The sequence below is a fragment of the Penicilliopsis zonata genome (genome assembly GCF_001890105.1).
Source record: "Penicilliopsis zonata CBS 506.65 unplaced genomic scaffold ASPZOscaffold_20, whole genome shotgun sequence".
Classification (NCBI taxonomy): domain Eukaryota; kingdom Fungi; phylum Ascomycota; class Eurotiomycetes; order Eurotiales; family Aspergillaceae; genus Penicilliopsis; species Penicilliopsis zonata.
In genome coordinates this window covers 315,018-341,241 of record NW_019208928.1, presented here as the reverse complement: position 1 = coordinate 341,241, position 26,224 = coordinate 315,018, and the positions used below count along the sequence as shown (strand labels likewise).

At 51.8% G+C, this 26,224-nt stretch overlaps 12 protein-coding genes across 12 annotated transcripts; 6 read left to right on the top strand and 6 right to left on the bottom strand.

Annotated features, from left to right (window-relative positions):
- Positions 1-354: 354 nt before the first annotated feature.
- Positions 355-3,783, bottom strand: ASPZODRAFT_146312 (hypothetical protein; the record flags this gene model as incomplete). The annotated part of the gene is made up of 3 exons (XM_022725173.1): positions 355-459; positions 539-3,372; positions 3,438-3,783. 3 exons carry the CDS (start codon positions 3,781-3,783, stop codon positions 355-357), a joined length of 3,285 nt encoding a protein of 1,094 aa, XP_022577812.1.
- Positions 3,784-3,951: 168 nt separating this feature from the next.
- Positions 3,952-4,345, bottom strand: ASPZODRAFT_136521 (hypothetical protein). Its single transcript, XM_022724078.1, has 2 exons — positions 4,065-4,345; positions 3,952-3,980 (listed from the first exon to the last, which is right to left on the bottom strand). Exon 1 carries the CDS (start codon positions 4,260-4,262, stop codon positions 4,092-4,094), a length of 171 nt encoding a protein of 56 aa, XP_022577811.1. The 5' UTR covers positions 4,263-4,345; the 3' UTR covers positions 3,952-3,980; positions 4,065-4,091.
- Positions 4,346-6,331: 1,986 nt separating this feature from the next.
- On the bottom strand, positions 6,332-7,728 carry ASPZODRAFT_146311 (hypothetical protein; the record flags this gene model as incomplete). The annotated part of the gene is made up of 5 exons (XM_022725172.1): positions 6,332-6,401; positions 6,551-6,628; positions 7,003-7,132; positions 7,449-7,472; positions 7,536-7,728. The coding sequence occupies 5 exons, from the start codon at positions 7,726-7,728 to the stop codon at positions 6,332-6,334; spliced, it is 495 nt and encodes a 164-aa protein (XP_022577810.1).
- Positions 7,729-8,059: 331 nt separating this feature from the next.
- Positions 8,060-9,102, bottom strand: ASPZODRAFT_74669 (hypothetical protein; the record flags this gene model as incomplete). The annotated part of the gene is made up of 2 exons (XM_022729986.1): positions 8,060-8,926; positions 9,007-9,102. 2 exons carry the CDS (start codon positions 9,100-9,102, stop codon positions 8,060-8,062), a joined length of 963 nt encoding a protein of 320 aa, XP_022577809.1.
- A 388-nt stretch (positions 9,103-9,490) lies between these two features.
- Positions 9,491-10,039, top strand: ASPZODRAFT_136515 (hypothetical protein; the record flags this gene model as incomplete). Its single annotated transcript, XM_022724077.1, has 2 exons — positions 9,491-9,825; positions 9,925-10,039. Coding segments are annotated over exons 1-2 (247 nt in total), but the record flags the coding sequence as incomplete, so codon positions are not given.
- Positions 10,040-10,484: 445 nt separating this feature from the next.
- On the top strand, positions 10,485-12,147 carry ASPZODRAFT_74659 (hypothetical protein; the record flags this gene model as incomplete). Its single annotated transcript, XM_022729985.1, has 3 exons — positions 10,485-11,133; positions 11,188-11,630; positions 11,707-12,147. Coding segments are annotated over 3 exons (1,533 nt in total), but the record flags the coding sequence as incomplete, so codon positions are not given.
- A 757-nt stretch (positions 12,148-12,904) lies between these two features.
- On the bottom strand, positions 12,905-17,173 carry ASPZODRAFT_19699 (hypothetical protein; the record flags this gene model as incomplete). The annotated part of the gene is made up of 2 exons (XM_022727459.1): positions 12,905-13,744; positions 13,811-17,173. The coding sequence occupies 2 exons, from the start codon at positions 17,171-17,173 to the stop codon at positions 12,905-12,907; spliced, it is 4,203 nt and encodes a 1,400-aa protein (XP_022577806.1).
- Positions 17,174-17,197: 24 nt separating this feature from the next.
- ASPZODRAFT_19698 (hypothetical protein) lies at positions 17,198-17,965 on the bottom strand (the record flags this gene model as incomplete). The annotated part of the gene is made up of 3 exons (XM_022727458.1): positions 17,198-17,324; positions 17,542-17,718; positions 17,802-17,965. 3 exons carry the CDS (start codon positions 17,963-17,965, stop codon positions 17,198-17,200), a joined length of 468 nt encoding a protein of 155 aa, XP_022577805.1.
- A 130-nt stretch (positions 17,966-18,095) lies between these two features.
- On the top strand, positions 18,096-18,902 carry ASPZODRAFT_154747 (hypothetical protein; the record flags this gene model as incomplete). Its single annotated transcript, XM_022726124.1, has 5 exons — positions 18,096-18,127; positions 18,291-18,314; positions 18,453-18,509; positions 18,605-18,732; positions 18,802-18,902. The coding sequence occupies 5 exons, from the start codon at positions 18,096-18,098 to the stop codon at positions 18,900-18,902; spliced, it is 342 nt and encodes a 113-aa protein (XP_022577804.1).
- Positions 18,903-19,893: 991 nt separating this feature from the next.
- ASPZODRAFT_74846 (hypothetical protein) lies at positions 19,894-21,066 on the top strand (the record flags this gene model as incomplete). Its single annotated transcript, XM_022729998.1, has 2 exons — positions 19,894-20,304; positions 20,383-21,066. 2 exons carry the CDS (start codon positions 19,894-19,896, stop codon positions 21,064-21,066), a joined length of 1,095 nt encoding a protein of 364 aa, XP_022577803.1.
- A 611-nt stretch (positions 21,067-21,677) lies between these two features.
- Positions 21,678-23,778, top strand: ASPZODRAFT_74854 (hypothetical protein; the record flags this gene model as incomplete). Its single annotated transcript, XM_022729999.1, has 4 exons — positions 21,678-22,031; positions 22,106-22,624; positions 22,689-23,535; positions 23,627-23,778. 4 exons carry the CDS (start codon positions 21,678-21,680, stop codon positions 23,776-23,778), a joined length of 1,872 nt encoding a protein of 623 aa, XP_022577802.1.
- Positions 23,779-24,392: 614 nt separating this feature from the next.
- Positions 24,393-26,060, top strand: ASPZODRAFT_74643 (hypothetical protein; the record flags this gene model as incomplete). The annotated part of the gene is made up of 2 exons (XM_022729984.1): positions 24,393-24,946; positions 25,007-26,060. 2 exons carry the CDS (start codon positions 24,393-24,395, stop codon positions 26,058-26,060), a joined length of 1,608 nt encoding a protein of 535 aa, XP_022577801.1.
- Positions 26,061-26,224: the final 164 nt, after the last annotated feature.

Below are 26,224 nucleotides of genomic sequence, written 5' to 3'. Positions count from 1 at the left end.
GTTTTTAACACGATCAATCAAGAATTGGGCATGATTTGATTTGGACTAATAAGATTTTTCTAACAGGATCAATAGCTATCATTGCCGATCCTTAATGGCAGCCGAAATGGAGCAATAAGCAATCAAGAACATCCTGAACCTTGATCGCCAGAAATGCACTCAGTGGTTTTAATGGATGAGTAAAACAGAAATCCAAAGCCAAGCGTGAACGCCATCATCCATGAATCCAGTGATATCAATTAAACGTATGAAGGTGTCTATGCTTTTGATTCGGAAAGTCTCTTGGTCATGCTGGGAAACCATTAGAATGGGTGTTTTTCTAGTAGAATGTTGTCACTTTTTTTCTTCTCAGACTTACAAGTCAAAAAACGAGAATTGGCCTGGGTTACTGCCATATTGGTAGACGAAGCGACTGGCGAGGTAGCTGCCAAAAATGGCACGGAGATAATTATCGGGGACCTGAAGGATGTTATCAGTATAATTACCAAGGTATAAAAATTAGGTTTAAGAGGTAAATAAAGAGACAAGTAAAACGTACTCGTTGAAGAATCGTGTCCAGGCCGATCTGCTTGAGGAGCAGATTTGGCAGGGCATCCTGGAGGACGGAGCGACGCAGCTCCATATTTTCCCACAACTCTGCCTTCTGGAGCTCCTCGTCCAGCTTGGTGATGGCGTTGCTGAGCCGGTCGCTAAGCACACTACGCAGGATGCCTGACTGCTCATGTTCGCGCCAGATGGCTTCGAACTCCAACGTAGCGTTCGACTTGATCGTCTCCTGCACCTCCTTCACGTACGCCTGGTAGAATTCAGGCACCGTTCCGTCCTCGCGGACGCACATGTGCTCGACAAACTCCTTGTCGTCAAATGATAGAGAGGCCAGCACCTCCAAGGACGAGGACGTGACGCCGCCCTTGTTCGCCGAGGCATCCTTGTACAAGATCGTCCCAGCCTTCTCCAGGCGGAGCTTGCTGTCTTGGGTAATGAACAGATTGGCACCCTCGACCATATACGGAATGACCGACTTGCCACCTTCGATGAGCTTGCTCACTGTTGACAGGTCGATTGACTCGGGACGGCCGCCGCAGGGGACGAACATGTCGAAGGTCTGGTCTTTGCGCAGGTGGTAGGTATTGCGGAAGATCATCCCGTTGTGGACGACCTCGCCGCTGGGAAGCTTGACATTGTTCTCGTCCACAAGCACACGGTATCCCTCGGGTGAGAGTTTCGAGAGATCGAACTCAGAGATGGTGACGCGCTTCTTGGCCAGTCGGACGAGCTCGGCATGGTCCAGCCCCTGGGGGTCAACGATCACACCAGAGCCGTCGACAATCGCGACATTTTTCTCGTTGGACAGTAGGATCTCATTCGATCCTAGATCGCCGTCGGGGCCCCCGGTTTGTAGCTTGCGAATCGTCGACGGGTCAATTTTGAGCTTGCGGTAGATACCTAGGACGTACTGGCGGACTGACAGGGTGGTCATGCCATAGGTGTCATGGGGGATGCCGCCCAGCTTCGGGCTCTTGCCGGTGAAGAACGACTTCCACCAGGGGGCGCCTCGCTTCCTGGCGTGCTCTGTGGCCCAGTCCACAAGTTCGGCGGTGTTCTCATCCGGTCCCATGAATAGGATCTCATCATGACCATGTAGATCCACGATGGGATCCTTGATTCCAGGACTTACCGGGGGCAGGAGAAGGTCCAAGATACTGTCAATGTACTTCTCAAACGCCACGCGAGCCTTGTCTTGATGGTTCACATCCAGCAAAATGACACCCTTAGCGCCGCCTTCAGGGATATCTTTGTTTTTACGCTGCTGGGTGTTCGCCAGGTTGTAGTTCTCGTCGAAGAGCGAGCGCGCATTGATGCCGTACGCTTCCTTGTTTCTGCTCTTGACGATCCGGATGCCACCACGAGCGATGTCACGGAATCGCAAGTGGAAACCACGGAACTCGGAGCTGATAACCAGGAACATGCCGTACAGATGTTGTGGGTACTCGTGTTCCGGTAAGAAGCTGGGGTTCAGCCTGAAGCTGAGAGCCACCTTTGTCGGGGTGAAGAAGTTGGTCTTGAGGATAGATGAATTGAAGACGCGGAAGGCGGTCATCACCATCTCGTCGTGCTCGTTTACTGCTGTGCTTGAGATTAATTCCTTGAGCTTGGGCCCTTCCAAGACCTCGTCCACCTGGAGACGCAGATAACTCAGCGTGGGCAGGAAGTCATCCTCAGCCGGTCCGCTTGAGCGCACGTAATGAGTATTGGCAAAGTCTAGATATAGCTTATGGATCAAGCCCGGATAGTTGTTGATAATTTCGAAGATGTAATCAGACGTGAAAGTTTCAGTACGAAGTCTCTTCTTGATCTTCGACAGGAGCTCTGCATGGACACTGTTGTTAGAGTCCAAAAGCGCCACCAGGGATGTATACTCGGAGCCCAGGCGGTTAAGAAACTGCTGCACAAACACCCACGCGCAGTGCGCGTAGATAGTCTCTTGCAGACTGAGACGCCCGCTGGCGAAGTGTCCCTGGAATCGATTCTGAGGGATGCAGTACAGAAGAGAAACCTCCTTCATGATCTGGTGAATGGCGGCTTCGATCGGAGGATACTTTGCCGTAATCTCGGGGGTTTTCAGAGGGCGGAGGTACAGAGAGATGACGCTGATACCGTTGGAAAAGTTCTCCAGGTACTTGCGGGAGCTGGTCAAGCGATAATAATGGTACAGGTCAGAGAGCGCACTGAACAGGCCCATGGCGGAGCCCTGGCGGTAGGCGATGACCAGGCGCTTCTCCCGGCTGCCCTCGATCTCATACATTTCGATGACCGGGCCCGAACGGCCCACGGCGTTAGTAATGAGTTCCTGGTAGATAGCCTTGGTGTTGGCGGTGGCCTTTTGTAGGAATCGCTTCTCGCCGATGATGTCGATGTTGGTCTCGTTCGGATCAGGATTGGGATTGGCGAACTGACACTTGTAGACAAAGTAGCAGCGGAGCTGCTGTTCACTATCCCCTGGCAGCGTTGTCGGAGAACGGAAGGTCTCGACGCGATAGCTGTTGTTGTGCGTCGAGCCATTGATGTACTTCTCATCAATTCTCTGTTCGTACCGAGGGCCCTCGATAGTAGAGACACCGGGCTTGCTTGTATCAATATAGACGGCATGGTCCTCAGCCTCCTTGTCAAGCCGGATCTCCAGCTTTTTATCATCTCGAGCGTATGCCGCAACCTTGGCAGCATAGAGGGAGAGGATCTGGGTGACAATGGCATCCACCGTTTCAGTCTGGAAGTATGTGTCATCGATGCCCAACATATTATAAAACCAAGTTGTCTCAGAGATAACAAAGTCGCTAGGGAAGAAACCTTTCTCTTCTAACTGGTCCATGACTACAGTTGGGTTCATAGTTAGCAACCATCCAGAATATGTGAACTCAAGTATAAAGAGTACCTACCTTGCTCCATCTGCTTTTGTTTGCCTTCGAACTTGGCCGCAACATAGCCAGGATCTTCTTCAGACAGTATACGATGCTGGCCACCTCCCGGGATTCCCAAATGTGTGGGTTGCGGCGACGGATGCCGCTGAGTCTGCCCGATCACATGGTCGAGCAACTTGTTGTGAGGAAATCGTTGGAATCCGATAGGTGTGCCAACGCCAGATGTTGGGCCTTCGCCATTTGCATATAGCTTTGGATTCAGACGGCCTGGCAAAGAATGGCCGTTCACTGAGCCCTCTGGTGTACCGGGCGTGATCGAGATCGACTCGTCGCCGAGAGGCGTTGACGGAGCAGGAGATGACATGGTGGAACTATCAGAACTTCAGAAAGTCTTAGTGCGATAGCTTCTTAGTGATAAATCAGAATAAAAGGATAAATCAGCAACTTTTAAGGCTAAAACCCTTGATCAGTGGAATTCACCACTGAGCAAAGAAAGGCACCAGGCAGATAAGACAAATCAGAGTAGAGAGATAAGAGCTATCAGTGTCACAAAGAATATAACTGTTGATGTCACACAAAGACAATTATGCAACGTGATCAAGGGAAGGACCCAAAGATAAGAAGAACTTTGTTTAAAAAACCTACCTTTTATACAGCTGTAAGAAGAGGTAGTTATGATGTCTGGTTGCCCAGGAGAGAGCTTATCAGAAGTAAGAAGACCAGCGCAGGCAGGATTAAGTAAGCAGTTTCATGCAAGCAGGACGTCACTGAGTGTTTGCTCTGTTTGAACTCATTGAGGAAGTACCATGTTATCAATGCATACAGCTCAGGGCGAGCAGGCATCCTTTTATGCCATTTCCAGGTTTCTCTCTGGCTCTGACTAAGGACCCAAAAGGTTTTTTTTGGTCTTGATACAGAGCTGACCATGCACAGCCTGGCTGAGGTCCAGAAATTACAGACAATTACGGCAAGACGCGGCCAGGAACGGGCACGGTGACAGGGCCACTCTGTTGGGTCTCGATCTCCAGGAGGACGATCCAGTGATCCACCTCGATGCTACCTAGGTACCTCCTACCGGATTGTACGGTAAGTCAAATACGTGTACCTTGTAGTTGCCAGTAGTGACTTCCAAGGTTCTATTCAGCCATGTGGCTAGACGCGTCCTTTTGCTGGCCAAATCAGGTCTACGGAGTACAGCTGTCAAGCGTCAATACGCTTTACGCTTCGAGAGAGAGGTCACTGAGGAAGATAACAGTATAGCAATACTATCCAAATACTTTGCTGTGATGCTTATCATATCTCGCGAAACAGCGGTCTATCAAAACCTCAGCGAGGATCCTCGTGGAGATGGGAAAAATACCGCACGATGGTACAGACTGGAACCGAATTCCTAATTTTGGAAAATTGCCGCAAGTGACGTACCAGAAGGATAGCAGCCATTTGAGGTATTGACGAAGGCGTCACACGGACGACTCATTTAATTATGAGTTATCATGGAGTACCTCTTTCGAAATTTTTTTACTGGTGTTTTCTGCATTATGACAGCTTGAATCCCCCTTTAATTGGGTAACTCCCTAGCTGGTACCTCACTAGTTGGCATCTAACTGACTAGTTCATTGCATCCAGGTACTTCGTACCGCAGCCATACATACACCCATCAACACAATCCATCGATTGAATTACACCATACCTTCATTGTCGACAATGGAAGTTACAACGAGTTACCAGACCTCATTATTCCCCGTGACTCACCTCAGTCGGCCCGAGTATGGGCCTCCTGTGTCCCATGACGTTATGGGGCCGTGGGCTGGTCGATATACGCAAATCACGAGCAGTGCTGGACGACTAGTTTTTCCCTATCCAGGGCCTGCTGTAACAGTAGGACAACGGCGTGACCCTTTTACTGGATAGGATATCCCACTTGGAGTTTCTCATCACTAAAATGCCTCATTTATTTCGTAACAGCGTCAAACCAGGAGTAAGCGATCCGGGAAAAAAAAGTCTTATCGCAGCTCGATGCTGCGAGGCGGTGTGGATCCGATTGATAGATCAGGATCGAATTCTGACTATCAATTGGCATTCATCTTGGCTTGCTCCTATCTACCTACTACTAAACCAACTAGGATTTCTTTTCCTTCGAGTCACGGGGTACGCCTGAAGGTGAGGTTCTTCATTTGGCTCAGCCGAATCAATCAGCCACAAAGTCCACCCTCTGGTCCAGACCTGCCGGACCCTCGCCAGAAGCCTCGAGAACAACCACTAGCCCCTTGACGAGATGAACGCGTACCTGGAGGATGAAATATGTGCCAACAAACTAACTTAATTAGTAGCTAATTAGTCATGAGAGCATTTGCGGGGTACCTAGTCGACTTAATTAACTAAGTATAGCAGAGGCGATCTGTCTTGTACTAAGACCAACCCACCTTACCTTGGTGGTTTGCGGGGGGGGGGCCGTTACGTGATCACCGACAGCCGTCCGTCCCGTCTGGCTCGGGGCAAGGATTGGAAGACAGCGCCGAATTCCAGCTTATTGATGAGGTAATTGCGGGCTCGCCTGAAAGTCTGGGCAGTGGACACCTTCTCTTCTCGGCTTCGTTGGGGAGACTCTGGAGAATCTAGCCAGGCCGGGTGCGCGGTTTCTGCCCAGAGTATGACTGGCGATTACGTTTCGAAACGACTGATTTGCGTGCTCTTTGGCAATTGAGCATGGCGGCTGGCCTTTGGACAGGACAGAACCTGTGCCTTTCCTATCCTGGGGGGGGGAATTTATTATCCGATATGAGGTCATATGGCCCATTTTTCTTCACAAGGAACTTGATGGATTAGTCGGCACGTGAAGGAGGCTGTGGACAATGGACATTAAAAGGGTATGCCGCATGAACCATAAGCCTGATGCAGGCGGACGCATGTCCTCAACGAAGCGGGATGCCTATCTCGGGTGTCTCAGCAAGCTCGATGGTGGCATCAATCCTCGGGTTCTCTCTACAGGCTGTTACAACTTCATACCATGTGAGGAATCATAACTTGCGACCCAGCTGCTAATGATTCGCAAGACCTGGATGTGTCACCTCGCTCATGGAGAAGGTGCTCCGTATAGAGACTGTCATGTCTCTCTACATTGAGTACCGTACCTGCTCAGAGTACCGTACTCCGAACGGAGCACTGGAATTCGCATTGTCGCTCCACCGTCTTTACCTAGGTTAGGTAGACTATGTACGGAGTGCCAGGAGAACTCTGCCTCCCCCTATCTGCTGACTCTGCATTTCCCAGGCATCATTCCAAAAGAAAAATAGAAAGTATGGGGGAGCAGAATGGACATGTGTGGAGTGAGAGTGGAGCCCTGCTGGTCTCTCCGTATGGGGTAACTTGGAAGTATGGAGTAACTAACGTAAGTATGGAGACGCCCCCCTTCCCCTTCCCCTTCCTTTCCCCTTCCTTTCCCTTTGCTTTCTCTTGAGTTTCTCTTGAGTTTCTTTTCCTAGTCACTCTATTCTTTCCATCATCTAAATCAAACAAGGGATGGATAATTCATTTACTCCTACCAAGTTTACAGTTGTTTTTCTCTGCACCAGTCCTTCCTTACCTAGGTTCTCCCGTTACGCCGTACTCCGTACGGAGTACTCCATTCATGGATGGGTTCAATAATCGAGGGGTGCGGCATGCACCAATCAATATAAACGCGAGGCGTGCCTTGATGGGGCTGTAATCTAATCCTATTCAAGTGGTAGCTAGTTAGCTACTCCTGAGAAACACTACCTACGGAGTACTTATAAAGGGACGACTCATAGCTTTATAGAAGCACCTCGACTGAACTGATTTTTACAGTCCTAGAATTTATTTTATTCAAAGAGAGAAGAGTGCTCCATATTATTTCCCAACTCTTCATCCTTATTACATCATTGTACGAGCAAATAGCTCCATAGATCGTCGAGGTAGTTCAAATCTTCCTTATTACATCATTGATCCTTCATTATAAAGAAAAGAGATCTGACTGACCTGACTGGTTTCAGAGAGAAAGATTATACATACGATTGATATATCCCAGACAACACACTACAGCGTCCATACAGCGTTTATACAGCGTCTATACAGCGTCATAATGTCCAAATCACAAACCTTTCTTCAAGACATCGCCCGAGCCATCCTCGCCTCCGAGCCAGACCCAGTGCCGAAATACGCCGTCGGCGCATATCCCCCGCCGGCGCCGCCGCCTTCGCCCGTGGTCGGATCGTGGAATTCGTCCAAATGTCTGTGGGGGTGTGCTGAGAGCAAGGTCGTCGATAGCAATCCGGCACCCACGACTGTACATCGTTGAGACATGGCTAGCAGGTTGATCGAATTTTTTTTTGTCGTTCTTTCTTTTGAGTTGGTCTGGCTGCATTTGGTTGATTGCATTGGGTTCCACAGTCTGTTTTGTAAGGAATCAGCAGGCAAATGCTCTGGCGTTGGCAGTGTAAAATAGGCCGGTCTTTGTTTTTATAGTGCCCTGTGACATAATTCGCGAATATTTGCCTCATGCACATACATGAGATACCGCTTAAATGCGTTCTTCCAGGCAGTCGTGTAGTTTTGAGCGAAGGAAAAGACTTCGCTAGAAGGGTTTGGTTTGACTTTGTCTGTATGTTGTCTCTCCGACAAGATCAATCCTCTTGTTGCTCCTGGTGCCTCTCAAACTGCATGTAGAGCTCTTCCAGAGCAAGGAGTGCGTCGACGTCACCCTGCAGAGCCCTACGGTTGAGCCGCTGGATCTCCACCAACTGTTCCTCCGTCCGCGCCCAGCCTCGCAGCCGCTCCTCCATATTCTGCCCGCGCTTCCAGCTGAACGCGGTCCGGACAGTGTCGGTCTCGCCCTTGGCCTGTTTGACGCTCGCGAGACGATCCAGAAACCGCGCCTGGTTCGTCTGTGTCTGCGTCTTTCGCATCACCGCTGGACCAGACGTGGCGCTGCCCAGGTGTGAGCCGGCCAGGGCCGCGATCGCCGAGGCGGGCTCTGGTGTCGCGCCCGCCCCAGCGACAGAGACCGCCGAGGCGAGGTCCGCTCCAGAGCTCGAAATAAGGTTTGCCTTGCGGCCCAGGATCTTGACGCTGTTGCCGGCGATGAGGTCGAATTTCTTGTCGCGTCGTAGATACTCGGTCTCCCTGAGGGCCGCTTCTCCTTCTCCTTCTTCTCCTTCTGCTTCTCCCTCGGGCGGAGGCGGCGGCTCAACGCCCGCTGGATCTGTGAAATGGAGCTCTGTCCCAATCATGTCGGCCCAAGAGCAGCTGAAAATCTGATTCTGATAGGAGACAATCGGATTGCGGGTATGCAGCCCCAAAATCTGCACGCGGTCGGCGGGAGCTGCATCTTCGGTCGCACCACCGGGACTGGACGGCTCCAGGGCGGGGGACGACAGGCGCGAGGACTGCATGGAAGCAGCGGCAGCAGCAGTCGCAGCACCCTCCTGTCGTCTTCGAGGAGGGCGGATAAGCCCGTGATAAGAGGTGAGGTCTAGATTGAGATAGAAGCTCTGTTGCAACAATCAAGTCAGACCACGATAAACAGTCGGTGAGCGCTCGTGTGGGGGATCCAGGGATGTTTTCCTCTCACCTCTGTCTCCGTCTCATGATATTCGTACTCATATTCCGAGTCATCTCCATCAGCAGACCCCCCCAGCATGGTGGGATCGAGAACCAACTGAGACATTTTCCTGGTTGTTTTATTCTCAATAATATTTTGTCGGTACTATTTCTGTCCCTTGATCGTCAGTTTTGGGCGGTCAAGAGCCCCCCCCAACCCAAAGCGTCCAGGACACACCGCAAAGAATCATCATCATCAGGTGTTATTACGATTATTCATGGCGTGTTAGACGGTGGATTACCAACTGCCATACCACCAGAGGAAAAGTGGTGCTGATCTTCGCGAACGTCTAATCGAACAGTCTAATCGACTAGCGTGACGAAGATCCAGCCAGAGACGAAGATGACGCCATCTGTCTAGACCCAGGGACTGGAAGGGTCCAGTAGAGACAATCAGTTTTACTACTGTATACCTGGTCGTTAGTTAGTAGGTAGTTATACAACAGTACTATAGTATGGAGTACATGACTATTGCTAGGTGTCAGGAGTCTCGGGCAGTAACCACAGAACACTTGCATGCCCTGGCGTGGCTTCATGTTCAAGGATCATTGGTAGTAACGAGTCCTTGTCATTCAAAAGCATATATATGGATGCCTGGAAAGTGTTCTGACTTGACTATACTTAGGGCTGACGGCCCACCACCACCGTCGTGTCCCCTCTCGCTCCTCCTGCTCTCCCGTCTTCTTGCACCATCAATTCAGTCCTTTGCTCTCCGGTCTAGAGCCGACTCGAGTCTCCCTTGCCCTGAGTCCGTCTTAATTCCGTTTCGGTCGCCACAGCCCGGTTTGTCCTGAGGAGTAAGTGCGTGCCCATGCCGTCTGTTCCGTTCGTTCTACACTGCCGGCTTCTCGCGGAAGCAAGGGAAGGGAGGAGAGAGCGAGACACCCACCAGAAGTCTGTCGTCGGTCGGATATGCCCTCTACACCCTCCAGATGATCTAATATCCGCTCGTTGCCGGTCATCTTGCCTCCCTCTCGTTAATGGAGAAGAGAGTCTAAACTCGTCGACGCCCCTCTTCGCCGGTAGTGGAGGATCTCCGCCAGTTCCGGCCATGGTCCACTTTTGCTTAGAAATACGCACCCAGAAAAGACACGATGACAAGCTGTCTGCTCGCGGGACCGGTTGCTGGACTAGGAAAGTCTTGTTTGGCATTCTCTGGCTGACCTGTTGGTATTTATTGTTCTAGTGACCGATCGACCGCGTCGCCGTCATGGCGTGTTCGCTGCTGCCTCGTTCTTGCTCCTGCTGCTCTGTTGTTCCTCGCCAGCCTTATCACTTATCCCCCCACCGCGTCAGACCCTGTCCGGCATCTCCGCCGACTCGACGGACCCTATACTACTGTCCGCGCGATCGGAGGGGGCTTATTTAAGCCCCAGGGACCAGGCAGAGCCTGTCAATTCCACAACAGAGGTTGCCCTTTCGACCACCCGCGCAGCCGTTGGGCCCTTGCAGCAGATGACGCGCAAGGCCCGGGCTGCAATCACCATCTTGACATCTCTTATTGCCTACCTGTCCGTCAACAGTCTCATCCGTACAGTGAAGCCCGCTGCGTTTATATGGTCGGAGGAGGATAAGGAAGAGTCGCGCTGGATCGCGAGCTCGCGCTACTGGCTTGACCGCAAGGCCTGCCGCTGGTTCGGCATCTGCGGCGCCGCGCATTTCCACCCGGTGCATGCCCGGTTCGGCCATCGCAAGGTGGTAGTCGACCAGCTGCTTGATGCTGCCGGTGAGGAGACGGCTCCCTGGCACTCGTTCTGGACCAGTGGGTCCGAGAATCCAGATGAATGGTCCGAAACCGAGCGCTCCTTGCGCGAGATCCCAGATTATGTCTTCGAATACGCACCGCTAGTCCATCTCTTCTCGAGCGAGCAGTTCTGGCCGTGTGACATTGCAGAACATCTGTTCCATATCACCCCGATGCTCAACTATACTCCCATTCAGTCCCAGTTTGATCATGTCACATTATCCGATCTCGACCTATTGAATCAGTACCAGAAGGGGAGAAATGTGTTTTTAACGAGCAACGACGATGCAGAAGACCGGCCCTCCTGGATGGAGGGTGAGAAGAACATTCCTGAGCCGGATGCAGGCGACCAGGGTGACTACTACGACGATGATTATAATGGCGGTGATGACGACGATGACGACCTAGACGAGTCATGGGCTGATTGGGAGGCTCAATTCAATGAAGACGACCTGGAAGATAAAGTCCAATGGATAGATGTCAGCGACTCTGATCCAACCAATGTGCCCGACATTCTGATGCAGGATGAACGGTTCAGACATGAGTTACAGAAACGCTATGGCGGCCACAATGTCCAAGACCACGGCCCGGACAGCGGCGGGCGGAGCGAGGCGCCTGCCATCTTGGTGGCGATTGACAAGGGCAACGGCATCATTGACGCCTTCTGGTTCTACTTCTACAGCTTCAACCTGGGCAACGTTGTCTTCAATGTGCGATTCGGCAACCATGTCGGCGACTGGGAGCATTGTCTCGTCCGGTTCCAGCACGGCAAGCCAAAAGCCTTGTTCCTCAGTGCCCACAACGGTGGCTCGGCTTATAACTACGAAGCGGTCGAGAAGATCGGACAACGGGTGAGTTATCCTATTGTGCAAAGATACACACGCACACATATATCTATATATATAACCATATATCTAATACGCTCAGCCTGTGATCTACTCCGCCATCGGCACACACGCCATGTACGCCATGCCCGGCACACACTCGTATATCCTACCCTGGGGCCTGCTGCACGATCAGACCGACCGCGGCCCGCTCTGGGACCCATTGCTGAACTCACAATCCTACACGTACGACACCGTGACCGAGACGCTGCGAGCGTCGACCTTCACCCCGCACGCCCCAACAGAATGGTTCTTCTTCAACGGCCACTGGGGGGACAAGTTCTACCCGCTCGGCGACCGGCGCCAGTACCGCTTCGCAGGCCAGTACCACTATGTCAACGGCCCGCTAGGCCCGCAGCACAAACACCTCGACCGTGGCCACGTCTGCCAGGGGCCAGACGAGAAGCCCTGCGTCATCAAGAATTGGATCGGGGGTCGCCCGGAGCGCCTGCATCTTGAACCCTTGGATCCTCCCGAGGAATGATGAAATGAGTTCTCTACTAAAGGATTGGCGTATGAAACCGTATTCTGTTTTGGTTTGTTTTGGTTGTTTTTTTGGCTATGATATACCCGGCGCCTTGCTTTGCATAGATGAGACCGTCTAGATGATGGATGAGAAGTCACGACGAGAAGAAGGATAGACATAAAATGATATAAACGAAGAATAGTGCTAGTTATACTGATCTCAATGCTGGTACGGAGGGAATATCAAGTAGAGCTCTAGTCTTCAAGTAACAGTGTATGGTTATAGAATAGTATAGTATACTACATATGGTTGGTTACAACTTTTTCAAATACTTTAGAAAAATAAATGATGACTATTACTGCCTGGTATCTGTGCAAGGTCAAAGAACAAAGAATAAAAGCTGTCAAAAGGGGACATATATAGCATGAGCATGAGCATAATAGTTATGCCAAATAATCAGATCACAACGCCGAGGAGAGTTGGAGGGGGAAAAAAGAGCTTGGGAAAGGAATGTCAAGTCAGATCTAGAGAGAAACGGGGAGCAAAAGAAGAAAGGTAAAACCAGCAAACGCCATATATCAAGAAGAATGGAAAGAGTTTCCTGGATGACAGACAAACCAAACCCCCCTTGGCGACGCCATAAACCGCACCACATTTCCAAATGCAATCCAGTTAAAACGCCTCATTGTAACAAGTGATAAGGGAAAAGAAATAAAAGGGTTTGGTCTTACTCAAGAAAGAGGATGCCTCCTCTCAGATGAGTTCAGAACCCCAGTCACACCCGTGTGGCCCGTTTCCGCAGTCCAAACTCCTGCTCCTGGATCTCCCGGATGAGGCGCATGCTCTCGGGATCCAGCTCGTCGTCACCGACGGTAGCCAGCCGTTCGCGCTTCGCACTCTTGTTTGAGTGGGCGGGAGAAGTCATGGGAGACGCGCTCTTCTTCGTGTGGGAGGAGGAAGGACGGGAAGATGGTTTTTTGGCAGTAGGCGAGGGGGGCTTGCGTGTTGGAGCATGCTCTGCTGGCCTGGCGGTCCTCGCGACACTCTCCGGTGCATGGTGGTGCTCCGCAGCACGAGAAAGTAAACCTAGCGGGCCGCCTTCCCCTAGGGTGCGCATGTCCCGGTCTGCGCTTTCGCGGGGGACCTCGTCGATCTCGTCCGCCAAGGAAGTCGGCGGGGAGACCAAGGACGTCGGGGGCTGAGAGGGCATAGAGACTGCTCCGAGCTCTTTGTGCACCATGGCGTCCGTTTGGAAGGCAGGAGGCGACGCATACGACATCTGATGCACTAGAGACACGTCGTTATCCACCTCTACAACGGGAGCCTTCCACGGATCGGCCACCACGGCGGGTTGGAAAGGAGCATGCTCTTCGTGGTTGTGGTGACCAGATGACAAGGCTCCTCCCGGCGCATCATCATCCCTTCCGAGGAGCTCCGCAGCCCTCGTTACCGGGGATGCGCTTTCTTGCTTTGGTCTCTTGTGAGTTGCCGTAGCGAAGCTTAAACCGTCTTCGCTTGTTCTGGCCCGTTTAGCGGAAGTCGAGGCTCGCGGTTTCGACCGCTCTTGAGCCTTGACTGGGTCGACCCGGCCGTACTCGTCATGGATGCAACGACGCTGTGAAAATAATGTTAGCATACCGGAAAAGGTTGTGTAAGGGCTTGGTACCACATCATAACGTACCTTGCTCTTCCGGCAATCATCGCAGGCCTTGCTCCGACCCTTTTTACCAGAAGCAGCACCGTCAGGACTCAGGTCTACCAATCCATTCGTAGCCATCGTTGGACTGTTGAGAAGAGCCGAGCTAGGCTGACCAGAAGCCTCAAAGTGATCCAACCCCACAAAGGCACCGGTGTCTTGGAAACCAGCCTCTGAAGCGATAGCCGCCAGTGAGCTCAGTGCAGACGCAGCATCATGAGCCAAGGATGCCTGATTCGGTATCCCGAACCCAGGACTGAAATTTCCCACAGCCATCTGCTTCGCGAACATGACGTCGCCGGTTTCATCTTTGTGGCGGCAGCGGATTCTTCGTTTACGACACGCATCGCAGGCAACTCGCTTTGGTCCAAGACCTGAGCCACGCGGCACGGATCGAGGTTTGGAAGGCTCATCTTTGACGCTGCTAGTGTTTGAAATGATCTTGCCAGAGGCAGGTGTACTGATATTGTCTGATGGCAGAGAAGATTCGCCGTAGGAGGTGCTGGAGACGCTAGTTGCGGAGTCGACAGATGCTTCTGGAGGCCGCTGAACGGCCTGTCTTTCGGTGTACATTCGCTGGTTATCCGCATTCCGCTCCGATCGACGACTTGGCCGGCCCGCCGGCTTTTTCTCGCTGAAGCTGATCTTCGCATTGCTCTCAATGACACCAGGGCGAGTCCAGCTAGGTGCTTGTTCGTTGCCTCGCTTCCAGGCGACCCAAATCCCAAACTTCCGTATCGCATCCACCGGGTCACCTTGGCCCTTTGGTATTGACCGCTTGATTGCGGTTCTCTGCTCCATCGTCACGCCTTCGACCATGTAGGAGCCGGCGATCAAGGCCGTGCGAAGCAGATACTTTGCGAGGTCGGGTAGGCCCTCTAGCTCGGCCTGGGAGTAGTACCGAGAATTGTGATAAGGGGAGCCCGGGGCTTCTGCATTTGCTCTTTCACCGAACTCGTAATAAATAGGGTATCGTCGATGGAAGCGGTAGGCCTCGTCCTGTGCAAATGCATCCAAAACACTCTGAGGAATAGGATCGTCCTCAAGATACTTCAATGCCGTATACCATTGAATCTTCTGGAAGAAAGGATACCGGAACTTCCGCGGAACTTTGGTATCCTTTTCAATTTTTGCAACTTTGATCTGCATCCCATAATTTAAACGGGTGAGAAAATTTCCTCCGATCACTAGACTGTTCTCTGGAGTCCACACCGCGTGAATCCATCCTGAAGGAATGAGCATCGTATCACCCTCGTCGAGATCCACCCGATAGCACTCTTTTGTCTGATCACCGAGGAAAGTCGTGTCCTGGGCTGGCGAATTGCACCACTCTTCGTATTTTTTCAGGTGTTTGTCCTTCGGGGGTATGAAGAAAAAGGTTTTCTTTCCCTTCAGAATGTGATAGTAAACCGATGAACCTCCAAAGTCGATGTGAAAGTCAGTATAGCAGTCGGCTACAGACATCAGACAGTAAAACTGGACTTTCGGGTGGTCGCCGATAGCCTTCAGTTCTGTGGGCCAGACGGAGTCTTGCAGATCCAGGTCGCGTACGATCTTGGGTCGGCGGATCAACCGTCCCAACTTGCTCTGGGAGACCTCCAGGCTGATGACATTCCGAACAACTTTGACCCCCGTACTCTCATAGTAGTCGGCCCATTTTTGCATGTTCCACCTCTTATCCTCTCCCTGTTGGGACTTGACATCGATGACTTCCACCCGTTCTTCGGGCCCATAGAGTTCTGCTACAGCCCTGACCGTTAGACCCTGAGGAATAACCATATCCAATTGGTCTTGACCGCAGTCAATTACTTCCTCAAGGTCTGGCTGTACTTCATGGAGATGGTCGAGCAGTTCATCGAACATTTCCTGGGTAGAAGCTTCCTGAACGAGAGTATCAAAGTCGGGATCGGTAGGTGGCACTGCATGACGGGTGTTGAGTGAAGCCGGGATGACAATGGGCTCAGTCATCCCATTGCCTCGTTCAAAATATTCGGCGTTGATCAACTCGGGGCGCATGCGAGGGAAATTTTCCGGGAGGAAGCGAATCTTTCCTTGCTTAATAGGTTCGATATAGTGATGTTCAAGGGGGTCAGTGGCAGCCTTGACCAAGCCCTGGTTAAGGCCAGCATAGTCGATCGCCGTACGCGCTCTTGATGACTTGCGAACAAAAGTGGTCGAGCCGTGAAGTGGTCTACAACCACGACAGATGAACTTGTCAACCGTCCGGACCTCGCGGTCGTTCTTAAACCCAGCGCACACGATATGGTACCACCGCTTGCATCCATCACAATTGATCCAGGTCACTTCGCCTTGTTCTTCCGATCCCACAGGTATACGAACAAGGTTACAGGCAGCGCAGCTCGCCTGGCTGGAATTGTCCGAATCGGTCTCCTCTTCCGCCTTCGGTGGGAGTTTGACTGTTATCGATGCGGCCAGGGACCCGTTCGGTTCGTGATTCTGGGAACTGCTAGATGCACGCTCTCGTTGCGTGATCGCGGGGGGATGTTCAACCCATTCGGGTTCAGCGGGCTCGTCTTGCCAGACAATGGGAGGAAGATGGGAGGAGCTGGTGCTAGGGCGTATCCCATGGATGACTGGTCGAGCAACAATTGTTGAGCCATCCGACCGAGACCTCATACGTGATAGAGGGATGTTGTTTCCATGAAAGCTCTGAGCAAAGTTTTCTTCGCCAATCTTGGGGTACCCACCAACCTCAGCCGAATCCGCTCGTGCGTGAGGTTTTGAATCGCCCTCGATGGCATATGAGTCGTCTATACTAACTTGCTTCGTTGACGGTGCAACAGGGAGGAAATTAGTAGGTCTGGCAAAATTAAGAAGAAGCTCGGCGTCGGTTTTCATGCTATCAAGCAAGGCGGAGGACCGAGAATCCAATCCCGCTTCCCTCCGGTCATGGGGCGGGGAGGGGTCTTTCTCCGACCGCGGACGCTTCGCAGGACGTTCTCCAGATTCTTGGTTGTGATCCGAAGCAAAGAGTGGGATGGTAGAGGAAGAATTTTGAGACGGTGGTCGATAGGTGAGCGGAGAAAAAGTAGGGCTTGTCGCCAAAGCAATTGTCGCAAGGGTGTCGATTGTCGAGCTGGATCTGCCGTGGCCCGGTCGATGATGGTGCGCCTCTCGGCTTGTATCTGAAGTACGATTGCCGTTCGAGGAAAAGGGATCGCAATCGGAGCTGAGTTCTGTGGGCGCGGCGCGCTCCGCCCAGGTTGCCCGCAAACCGGTGGTGAAAACAGGCGAAATGGGCTCCACGGCGCGTCGCGGAGGCGAGGGGGTGCGGTATCTCGGCGGGCGACTCCCCCGATGGCTCAAAAAAGAAGTCGCACTAGCCATCGTGGAATTCAGGGGAGAATAACGTCAAAGGAGCGCGGTGGGAAGAGTCGGGGGAGCAACCGGGTGTTGCTCGCGGTCGCGGACGCAAAGCGGGGGTGGTCGAACGACGCGGGCTAGAGAATGGCCACCGCAGGCAAGAGGAAAACCATTCCTGACAGAATCAAGACCAGGCAGCGATCAATGAGAGACGGTTCGAAGGTGGATGGAAATCGCAGTCGTGGATGGAGGGAGGGTGGGCGTGGACGGGAAAAACGTCGCGCGGCGGAACGCTGTGCTGAGGGGGGGAGGTTTGAGTCGGCCCTCTCTCTGTTCGAGCGTAGCGGGATGGTAGGACGAGGGAGCACCGCGGGACGCGGGCAACGGCTCACGCCAGCAAGAGACACCACGCCAGACAGAAACCAATGCGTAGGCTGTAGATGATCTGAATCTCGATCGGGGAAAGCGAATAGTGTCGAGGAGATCGAGCAAGGCCGAGCCAAGGCAGAGCGTACCGTCGTCGGTCTATCGTTTGCGGCGCAGCATGCCGGCCAGGGAGAGCAGGGCAGCTGTAATTCCTCTCAGCACCACCAGCCCGACTGCAACGGACGCACTGCTGTCTCTTCCGTAGAATTCAACCGCTCACCTTCACTCGCACGACGTCTCTGCCGACTCTGTTCCTTTCGTCGAGCCTCGATCGACTCCCTCCGCTGGCCTCAAAACGCGCGAGGGAGGCTCGGTCGGAACGCTAAACCCAAACAGGAAAGGCACCCCCTCAGCCGGACCTCGTGCTCGCCTGCCTCTGCGGACGGACATGCCTCCGTGTCTCTATTCCTACTCTTCGTTCCGCTCCTCTTGTTGCCCGAACCCCTTCTGTGGTGTTCTTTCAGGATTTCCTACGACTGCCTACTCTGTCCGACCGCCCTAGATCGCTTTCCGCCCAAGAATGAGCCGAAAGCTCGCCCCCGAAGCCAATCGGTAGGTATTTTCTGTTCTCAGTGTACCCCTCCTCCACCACGGTATTGCGGCTCTGGACGGCTTGTGCAGCCCTTCCAGAGATCGAAATCACGACTGTCACACGTGTGGAATGCGTTTTTTCGCTATTTTTTAGGGCTGAAATTGGCTGACATGGTGTCTGTAGGATTCTCTTCGTCAAGAACCTCAAGTATGTCCAGTTTTTTGCTGCCTACCCCGCGGGATTGATTGATCCTACGTCTCGACCGTCCTTCTACGACTCGTCTTTTTTCCCCCCTTCTCCGCTCTTCGCTCGATCAGTTCTCGTTTTCGACTGACATCGCTCCAGCTATAACGTAACGGCAGAACAGCTTTTCGACCTATTTGGCAAGTTTGGGCCCATCCGGTAAGCCGTCCTAATATTTGCACATGAATGGATCCCGCGCGACGGTTTGCGGGCTCCTGTCTTTTCTCTTTCATTAACCAACACTTTCTCGGCAGTCAAATTCGTCAGGGTATTGCAAACAACTCGAAAGGCACTGCTTTTGTTGTATACGAAGACGTTCAGGACGCCAAACAGGCATGCGATAAACTCAATGGATTCAACTTCCAGAACAGATATCTCGTTGGTATGTAAACTCACCAGGGTTATCGTTATATCTTTGATCGATCGTGTGCTAACTGGGGTTTTTCTTTAGTCCTATATCACCAGCCCGAGAAAATGCTCAAGTCGAAAGAAGACCTTGCCGAAAGACAGGAAAACCTAGAGCGCCTTAAACAGCAACATGGGATAGAATAACCCAGGCGTTTTAGGTTGCTTTTCTTGGGTCCCCTTGCAGGCATCTAGCTGCACGCGGAGTTGCAGTGACTCTCCTATGTTGTCGATATCAGGTTGGATGAGGGGTTACTGGCGTTTTCTGTTTAATGAGATTTTCTGTGGGTTTTTGACGGCTCTTATACACAATAATGAGGGTTCTTGGTAGGTGTCGCAACCACAAAGTTCCCTCGAGCTTCAAGGGGTGATCAAGAATCCTCTGGCAGTGGAACCTGCGTTCCTCAATGCATCAATCAATCAATTTCCATTCCTACCACTCAACCCAACTTTTGAACACTAGCATTTCTTAGGAACTCTTCTGTACCATATCGCTTTCGAATGTGGCGATATGTAGTCATTTTGCAGGCAATAAACCTTACCGACCGAGGTCGGCAATAGTCGAAGAACATAAATTTCAGTACTTGCAGTGCTTAACTACGATCTAAGAAATAAAAAAGATACCGATACGGGGTACAGAGATACTACAATATATGTAGTACGGAGTAGATAACTAGTTAGGTATATTAGATTGATATATACCCTGGTTGAAACAAGGAAAATTAGCGTAAAGAGTCCCTAGTCCCTGTCGACTTGGCGTACCAATGATCCCGCTGTGATTTGGGGCGGAGCAGCAACCTGATGTCAACAGGATATCTTAGTTCACTGTACCACTTCTCCCTAGCACCATCGTCCCGGCTGGTGCAGACTTCTTGCTGGCAAGGTAGTCTGCTGGCTATATACGGAGTATTCTCTTTTATATTCTTCTCAAAGTTGTGGATCTCTTATCTTGCCTTCCCAATGCTCTAACAACACGGTCGCGATCCTCAGTTCGAAGCATCATCGATGTGCTTGAACCCATATATTAAGTCTGATCCTTGAGCTCATCGACAATCTTCATACCGATTCTACCAACGTGTAGTGTCACGAGCGCAGCTCAGAACATACCGTCATCATGGGCGCTTCGATGCTACCTGCGATGGCAACAGCAGCACTCACCGCTGCCATCTCTACTGCAACCCAGCTCTCAAGCAGCGTGTCTTCGTCGCCACAGCCTTCAACTTCGTCGGTCTATTCGGTGGCCGGCTCTGGTCAGGGCCCCGAAGGTGAGGATAATGGGGAATGCAGGCTGCTAGGACCCTTTTCGCTCTTCGTCCAGGCGGCGCTCGGGGCACTGGCGCTACTATCACTCGTATATAAGAGATGGAGAGAGCGGCCACAGCGGCCGGTAAAGGTGTGGGCGTTTGATGTTTCGAAACAAGTTTTTGGGTCTGCCATGCTGCATCTGGCCAACTTGCTCATGTCCATGTTCTCCGCTGGCCAATTCGAGATAACGAGCACATACAAGCCTAACCCTTGCTCGTTCTACCTACTGAACCTAGGGATTGATGTCAGTATTATCTGCTCCTTTTCTCTTATCAAAATTTTTTTTCGTGCAGACAGCTAACGTTATACCGTCTTCCGCCAGACTACGCTCGGTATCCCAATCCTCATCATGATCCTTGGTGCCCTGAACAGTTTGGCCTATTACACCCCGCTTGCCGACCCCCCGGAGTCGATAGAATCCGGGAACTACGGTTCTCCACCTTGCGCAACATGGTGGTTCAAGCAGTCCCTTATATATTTTGTCGGGCTTCTTGGCATGAAGATTTGCGTCTTCTTCCTCATCCAACTGTTTCCATTCATCGTCAAGGTAGGCGACTGGGCTCTGCGGTGGACCGAAGGCAACACGGCTGTTCAGATCATCTTCGTCATGCTGCTCTTCCCCGTCATCATGAATGCCATCCAGTATTATATCATTGATATCTTCATCAAGAAGACCATTCACTCAGAAAATGAGCTGCTAGGAGAGGATGAATTCCGGAACGCTATGCTCGATGATGACCGCCACCGCCGCAGTGCCTTCCTTGCCGGTTTGGACGACGATTCTGACTCTGATGAAGACGGCGATCTCGCCGGCAAGGTCATTGAAAGTGCCTCTCCCAACAAGGCTGCTACACATGCCCGGACCGTCGAATATGACCCGGAGATAGATGGGGAAAATCCCCCTCCGGTTTCCTCTTATTCCGCAGCTTCTGGCAGTAGTCACGGCGAATATGATCCGGCTTCGTCTTCTACTAAATTGACTCTTCAACGCAATAATGGGATTTAAATGGGCGGTGTTTGGATCAGTCTTGCGATCATCCTTGCCTTTGCTTTTGTCTTGTCGGCGTTATATCTCTCTTTCTTCGGGATCGATTCATCAATTAATTAACCGGTGCTTAACTAGCACCGCACGTTGTACATGACTTGTCCACGACTCCTCAAATAAATACATTCTTCAACTAGCCATTCAAAGTTCATATAGCCTTCTTCTAGAGATATACTAGCGACAGTCTACACCGATCCATAAGTCAGCATATAAATCTGTATTTTTAGGGATGTTAATGCTTATTATATAGTCTAATTGTCATTTTGACCTCATTAGTTAGCTAATCCTGGATTTGATGAAGTGACGTAACTATTCAATATAAAATCATCAATGCCTGAAATTACAGGTATCAATATTAAGGCAAACATCCACCGCTAGCTTCACCGCCTTGGATCTGCCCCCCTCAAAAAAAAGCTTTTTGAAAGGGAAAATATCTATGAACACAACCCAGCGCCGGGCACAATCAACACAGAAGGTGTTCTCCTATTCCACCTGTGTGGCTATCTGGATTCAATTCGAAGACCTGCAATTGGGTATTTAATCTAGAACTGCGAGGCCAAACTCCCTACAAGATGCCCAATTCCGGCGTCAAGCTCAAGACCCGCCAGACGGTCAAAGCGAAGACAAAGTCGCCGTTCGAAAGCACTGGTGCTTCAAATTTCGCCAATCAGGACGATACAAGTGATATGGATGTTGACAGCGAAACGAGCGAGGAAGGGGATGATGTTCCCGAGAAGGATGACGCGGAAAAGAGACTTGAAGAGCTACTTTTTGGTGCAGAGGATGGCTTCCATGAAGCTCTGAAGGGCCATCAGAGCGGGGCATTGGTGCCTTTTGGCCAAAGCGATGACGAGGGCAGATTCGGCGAAGGAGATAGCGAGGCTGGGGATGGCGATGATGACCTGGAAAACGTCCCTGACGCGGATGTTCGTAACTGCTTCTCTCCGGTTCCTTTTTTTCCCTGCACGTCTCTTTTACTAACGTGCATACGCTGCTATAGCTTTTCTTCCTCGATTCTGGTGAAGCTCCCACTACGACGGATCTTATTGAAGTGCATGCAACACCGTCCGATGCCGAAGACGAAGAAGATGAAGTGGCTGCGGTCTGGCATGACAGTGACGATGAGCGGCTCACCATCTCGCTAGCCAGCAAGCAAAGGCTAAGAAAGTTACGGGTGGCAGAATCGGAAGATCTGGTCAGTGGCAAGGAATACATCCGGCGCCTGCGCAGACAGTACCTGCGACTGCATCCGGTGCCGGAATGGGCTAATCCAGAGTCGATCAACAAGCGCCGAAAGAGGGCGGATCAGGGCGAGGACGACTCCGATGCCAGCGTCGCCGATGATATGGATACAGACGAAGATGATACCGAGTTATCTGCGCAACCATTGGCCAAGCTCCTCCAGAGTGCAACGGAGCTGACGAAGCTCGAGGATGTGACTCGGACGGGTACCAAGAGAAAACTACGCCGGGAAGTTTTGGATATCCAGAGACTGAAAGATGTTGGAGGAAACCAGCCGGTAAGTGATTGGATTTGTATTCGGATGGGTTTTCGAACATTACAACTAATGTGTGCGATAATAGTCATCTATTGACTCTCTCACCTTCCATCCTTCTTATCCACTTCTCCTTTCCTCGGGTCCAGCTGCAACTCTTTTTATACACCACATCTCGCCCTCTGCACCCGCGCCCAACCCGCTTCTTACCTCGCTACACATTCGTCGCACGCCTATCCACACATCTACCTTCGCCCCGCCTACGGGCAACAAGATCTTCGCTTCCGGCCGCCGGAGATACTTCCATATCTGGGATCTAGATACCGGCAAGGTTGACAAGATCAACGGGACTGGTGACCGCAAGGAAGAGCAAAAGTCTATGGAGCGCTTCAAGTTATCGCCCTGCGGGCGCTATATCGGCTTGGTCGGTACAGCTCGTAAAGGGGGTGGTCTGATCAACATCCTCGACTCGGGCACCGCACAGTGGATTGCCCAGGTCCGTGTTGATGGCCGCGGTGGTGTTGCAGACTTTGCCTGGTGGAGCGACGGGGAGGGTATGACGGTTGCTAGCAAGAACGGCGAGATCACCGAGTATGACTGCCGGGTTCGCCGGGTGATCGCTCGGTGGGTCGATGAAGGTGCTGTCGGCACTACGGTCATCAGCCTGGGAGGTCGGTCTGGGCGATCGCAGCTGGGCGGAGACCGCTGGGTGGCTGTTGGCAGCTCCAGCGGAGTGGTGAATGTCTACGACCGCAGGGAATGGGCGGAGGCACGTGCTGCTCCGGCATCTTCAGATGCAGCCGGCATTCCACGCAATCCCAAGCCTGTCCGGGCCCTCGATCAGCTCACAACTCCCATCAGTCATCTTGTCTTTTCGCCGGATGGACAGTTCTTTGCCATGGCGAGTCGGTGGAAGCGTGATGCCATGCGTCTAGGTGAGTCTTTTTTACCTTTTTCTTTCCTTCTTCTTCTTCTCCTTCCATTACTATCACAGACCAGCTAATTCTCTCATCTTCCCCATTTCAGTCCATCTTCCTTCTTGCACCGTATACCGGAATTGGCCGACGTCTAATACGCCGCTTGGTCGCATCTCATCTGTCGCCATCTCGCCAAACTCGGATCATCTAGCTGTCGCCAACGAGCAAGGTCGCATCAGATTGTGGGAGATTCGAGGGTAGACCATTTGTGTGCTATTTAGTCACGAGCCTTCAACAAAAGTATCCAATTTTATAAATACAAAATGTATCATATTACATGCTTCCACCTGGAACTGCTTTCGCAATCTGCTTTGACTTTTGCATTGAATTTGGCATTCAGTGGGCCGTGTCGATAATTAGTGTTTGGCCATCTCTAACAATACGGACCTTAACCCATGGAACCAAGAGTTGGGAAACACAAAGATGTTGAATCCAAGTACGTATGAATGAGCTCTTGCTTCCACGCAGCTACTGCTACGACGTCGCCATGATGATGGTTGGCGCTCTCTAGGTTCCGGTACCCGTATTCTTCCACTGCCAGTCCAGACAGGTCTCTCGAGCGGGCCTGTGGGAACTTTCTTGCAGGGATATCATGAGACTACCAGGTGATTTGACTCCCTTGGGAGCTCTCTCGAATCGATTGCCACTCCATATGACGCGCAGAGTCTCCCTGGGCAATCATGGACTCCCCGCAGCTATAAGGGAGCTCAGCGATTTTCCAAAGACTGGGTGGGCTCTAAACATGTCACATCAACAGAAAAGAACCTCATCAAGCTGCCTTAAGCTGACTTAAGCTGACTTAAGCTATTTAAGCCATGTTCCGTCGTCGCTTCTCCTCCGTCTCGCAGGGGAGGAATCCCCAGGGAGTGCATGCCTGGCTGGTGGGGAGTGGGATTGCATCCTTGACCTCGGCAGTTCATTTGATGAAGGACGCGCAGGTGCCACCGTCTCAGATCCATATCCTGGAGACTCACTCCTATCCCGGTGGAGGAGTGGATAGTACCGGAGATCCTGGGAAGGGATATGTCATTCACGCTGGCCGCCAGCCCAACTTCAACGATCCCTGCATGGAGGAGCTGCTCTCCTCTGTGCCTTCGAGTACCGGTACGGAAAGAACCCTCTTGGATGAAATCAAAGAATTCAATGAGCTGGAGGCTCCACAGGAGGATGCTACAACCCATGTCCTCGTTCAGGGGCAGTACGGGCCGGAAGAGCTGGAGATGGGCAAGTCAAGCATGACGCACAAAGAACGCATGGATCTCCTCATGTTCATGCTGGAAGGCGAGAAGGCATTGAATAGCAAGAGCGTCAAGGATTGCTTTGGGGAATCGTTCTTTCAGAGCAAATTCTGGTGTATCTGGGCAGCAACGTATGTTGCTTTTGCGTGTCTTGGTTCTCTCCAATTTGAATAATACTAAACGAGCCACAGTTTCGCATTTCAGCCCTGGCATAGTGCAATCGAGTTTCGCAGATATCTTCGCAAGTACCTTCATGACACCCAAAGCCTAAACAACATGAAGATGCTGGGATGGACCCGGTTCAGTCAATACGAATCCCTCATCATGCCGATTGCTCACTTCCTCGAGGAGCAGGGGGTGGATTTCCGATTCCACTGCCGGGTTACGGATCTCAAGATGTCGACCCCTACAACGGTGACAGAACTCACCATGATGCAGAATGGCACCGAGAAGATTGTGACGATCGACCCCAACGACGTCGTCATCGTCACGCTCGGCTCAATCAGTTCCGGATCGACGCTGGGATCGAACTCGAAAGCCCCTGCACCCATGTCAATGGGTTCGGAAGACTCGTTTGGGGTCGAGTGGTCCATCTGGTCGCAGCTTGCCATGCAGAGCCCAAATTTCGGTAATCCGACCAGGTTCTCCAGCCGGATCCCCGAATCTTCTCTTGAGACGTTCACGGTCACCCTGCGCGATCCCGAGTTTCTCGACCGCTTGCTCAAGCTGACCAAAGAACGGCCCGGCACTGGCGGGCTCCTCATCCTCAAGGATAGTAACTGGGCTATGAGTCTGAGTATCCCCCACCAGCCGATGTTCTCTGACCAGCCACCGGACGTTCAAGTCTTCTGGGGCTACTCCTTGTTTCCCGAACGGATCGGCAACTTTGTCAGAAAGCCAATGTTCTCATGTACCGGCCAGGAGATCATGAGCGAGCTCCTCCAGCACCTCCGGTTCCCGACGGATTCTATTCTCAAGAATTCCGTCACCGTCCCATGCTTCATGCCCCATTTGACCGCACAGATGCTCACTCGCCACCACGGTGATCGTCCAGAGGTCGTCCCCCGGACCAACAATGTGGCTGTTATAGGCCAATATGTCGAGATTCCAGAGGACACAACATTCACCATAGAATATAGCGTGCGCGGGGCACAGATGGCGGTGCAACACATGATGGGCCTGGTGGCCGAGCCAAAGAAGAGGCAGAAGCACTATCTTGCTGAGTTCCTGGAGGCTTTGGTTTGACCCAGAAAGCAACTCGCCAAAACAAAGGGTAGTTCAAGCGTATCGAGATGCCCGAAAATCGTCCTGCTCATGTAGCCAGTTATCATTTATGCACATCTGACTGTCTGTATTGCGTTTGCATGTATCTAAAATTGATCACATCTGAATTATATCATCCTGTGCCT

What these genes read in the sequence shown, in the direction of transcription:
- ASPZODRAFT_136521 (XM_022724078.1), bottom strand. Translation starts at nt 4,262, where the DNA reads ATGCCTGCTCGCCCTGAGCTGTATGCATTGATAACATGGTACTTCCTC.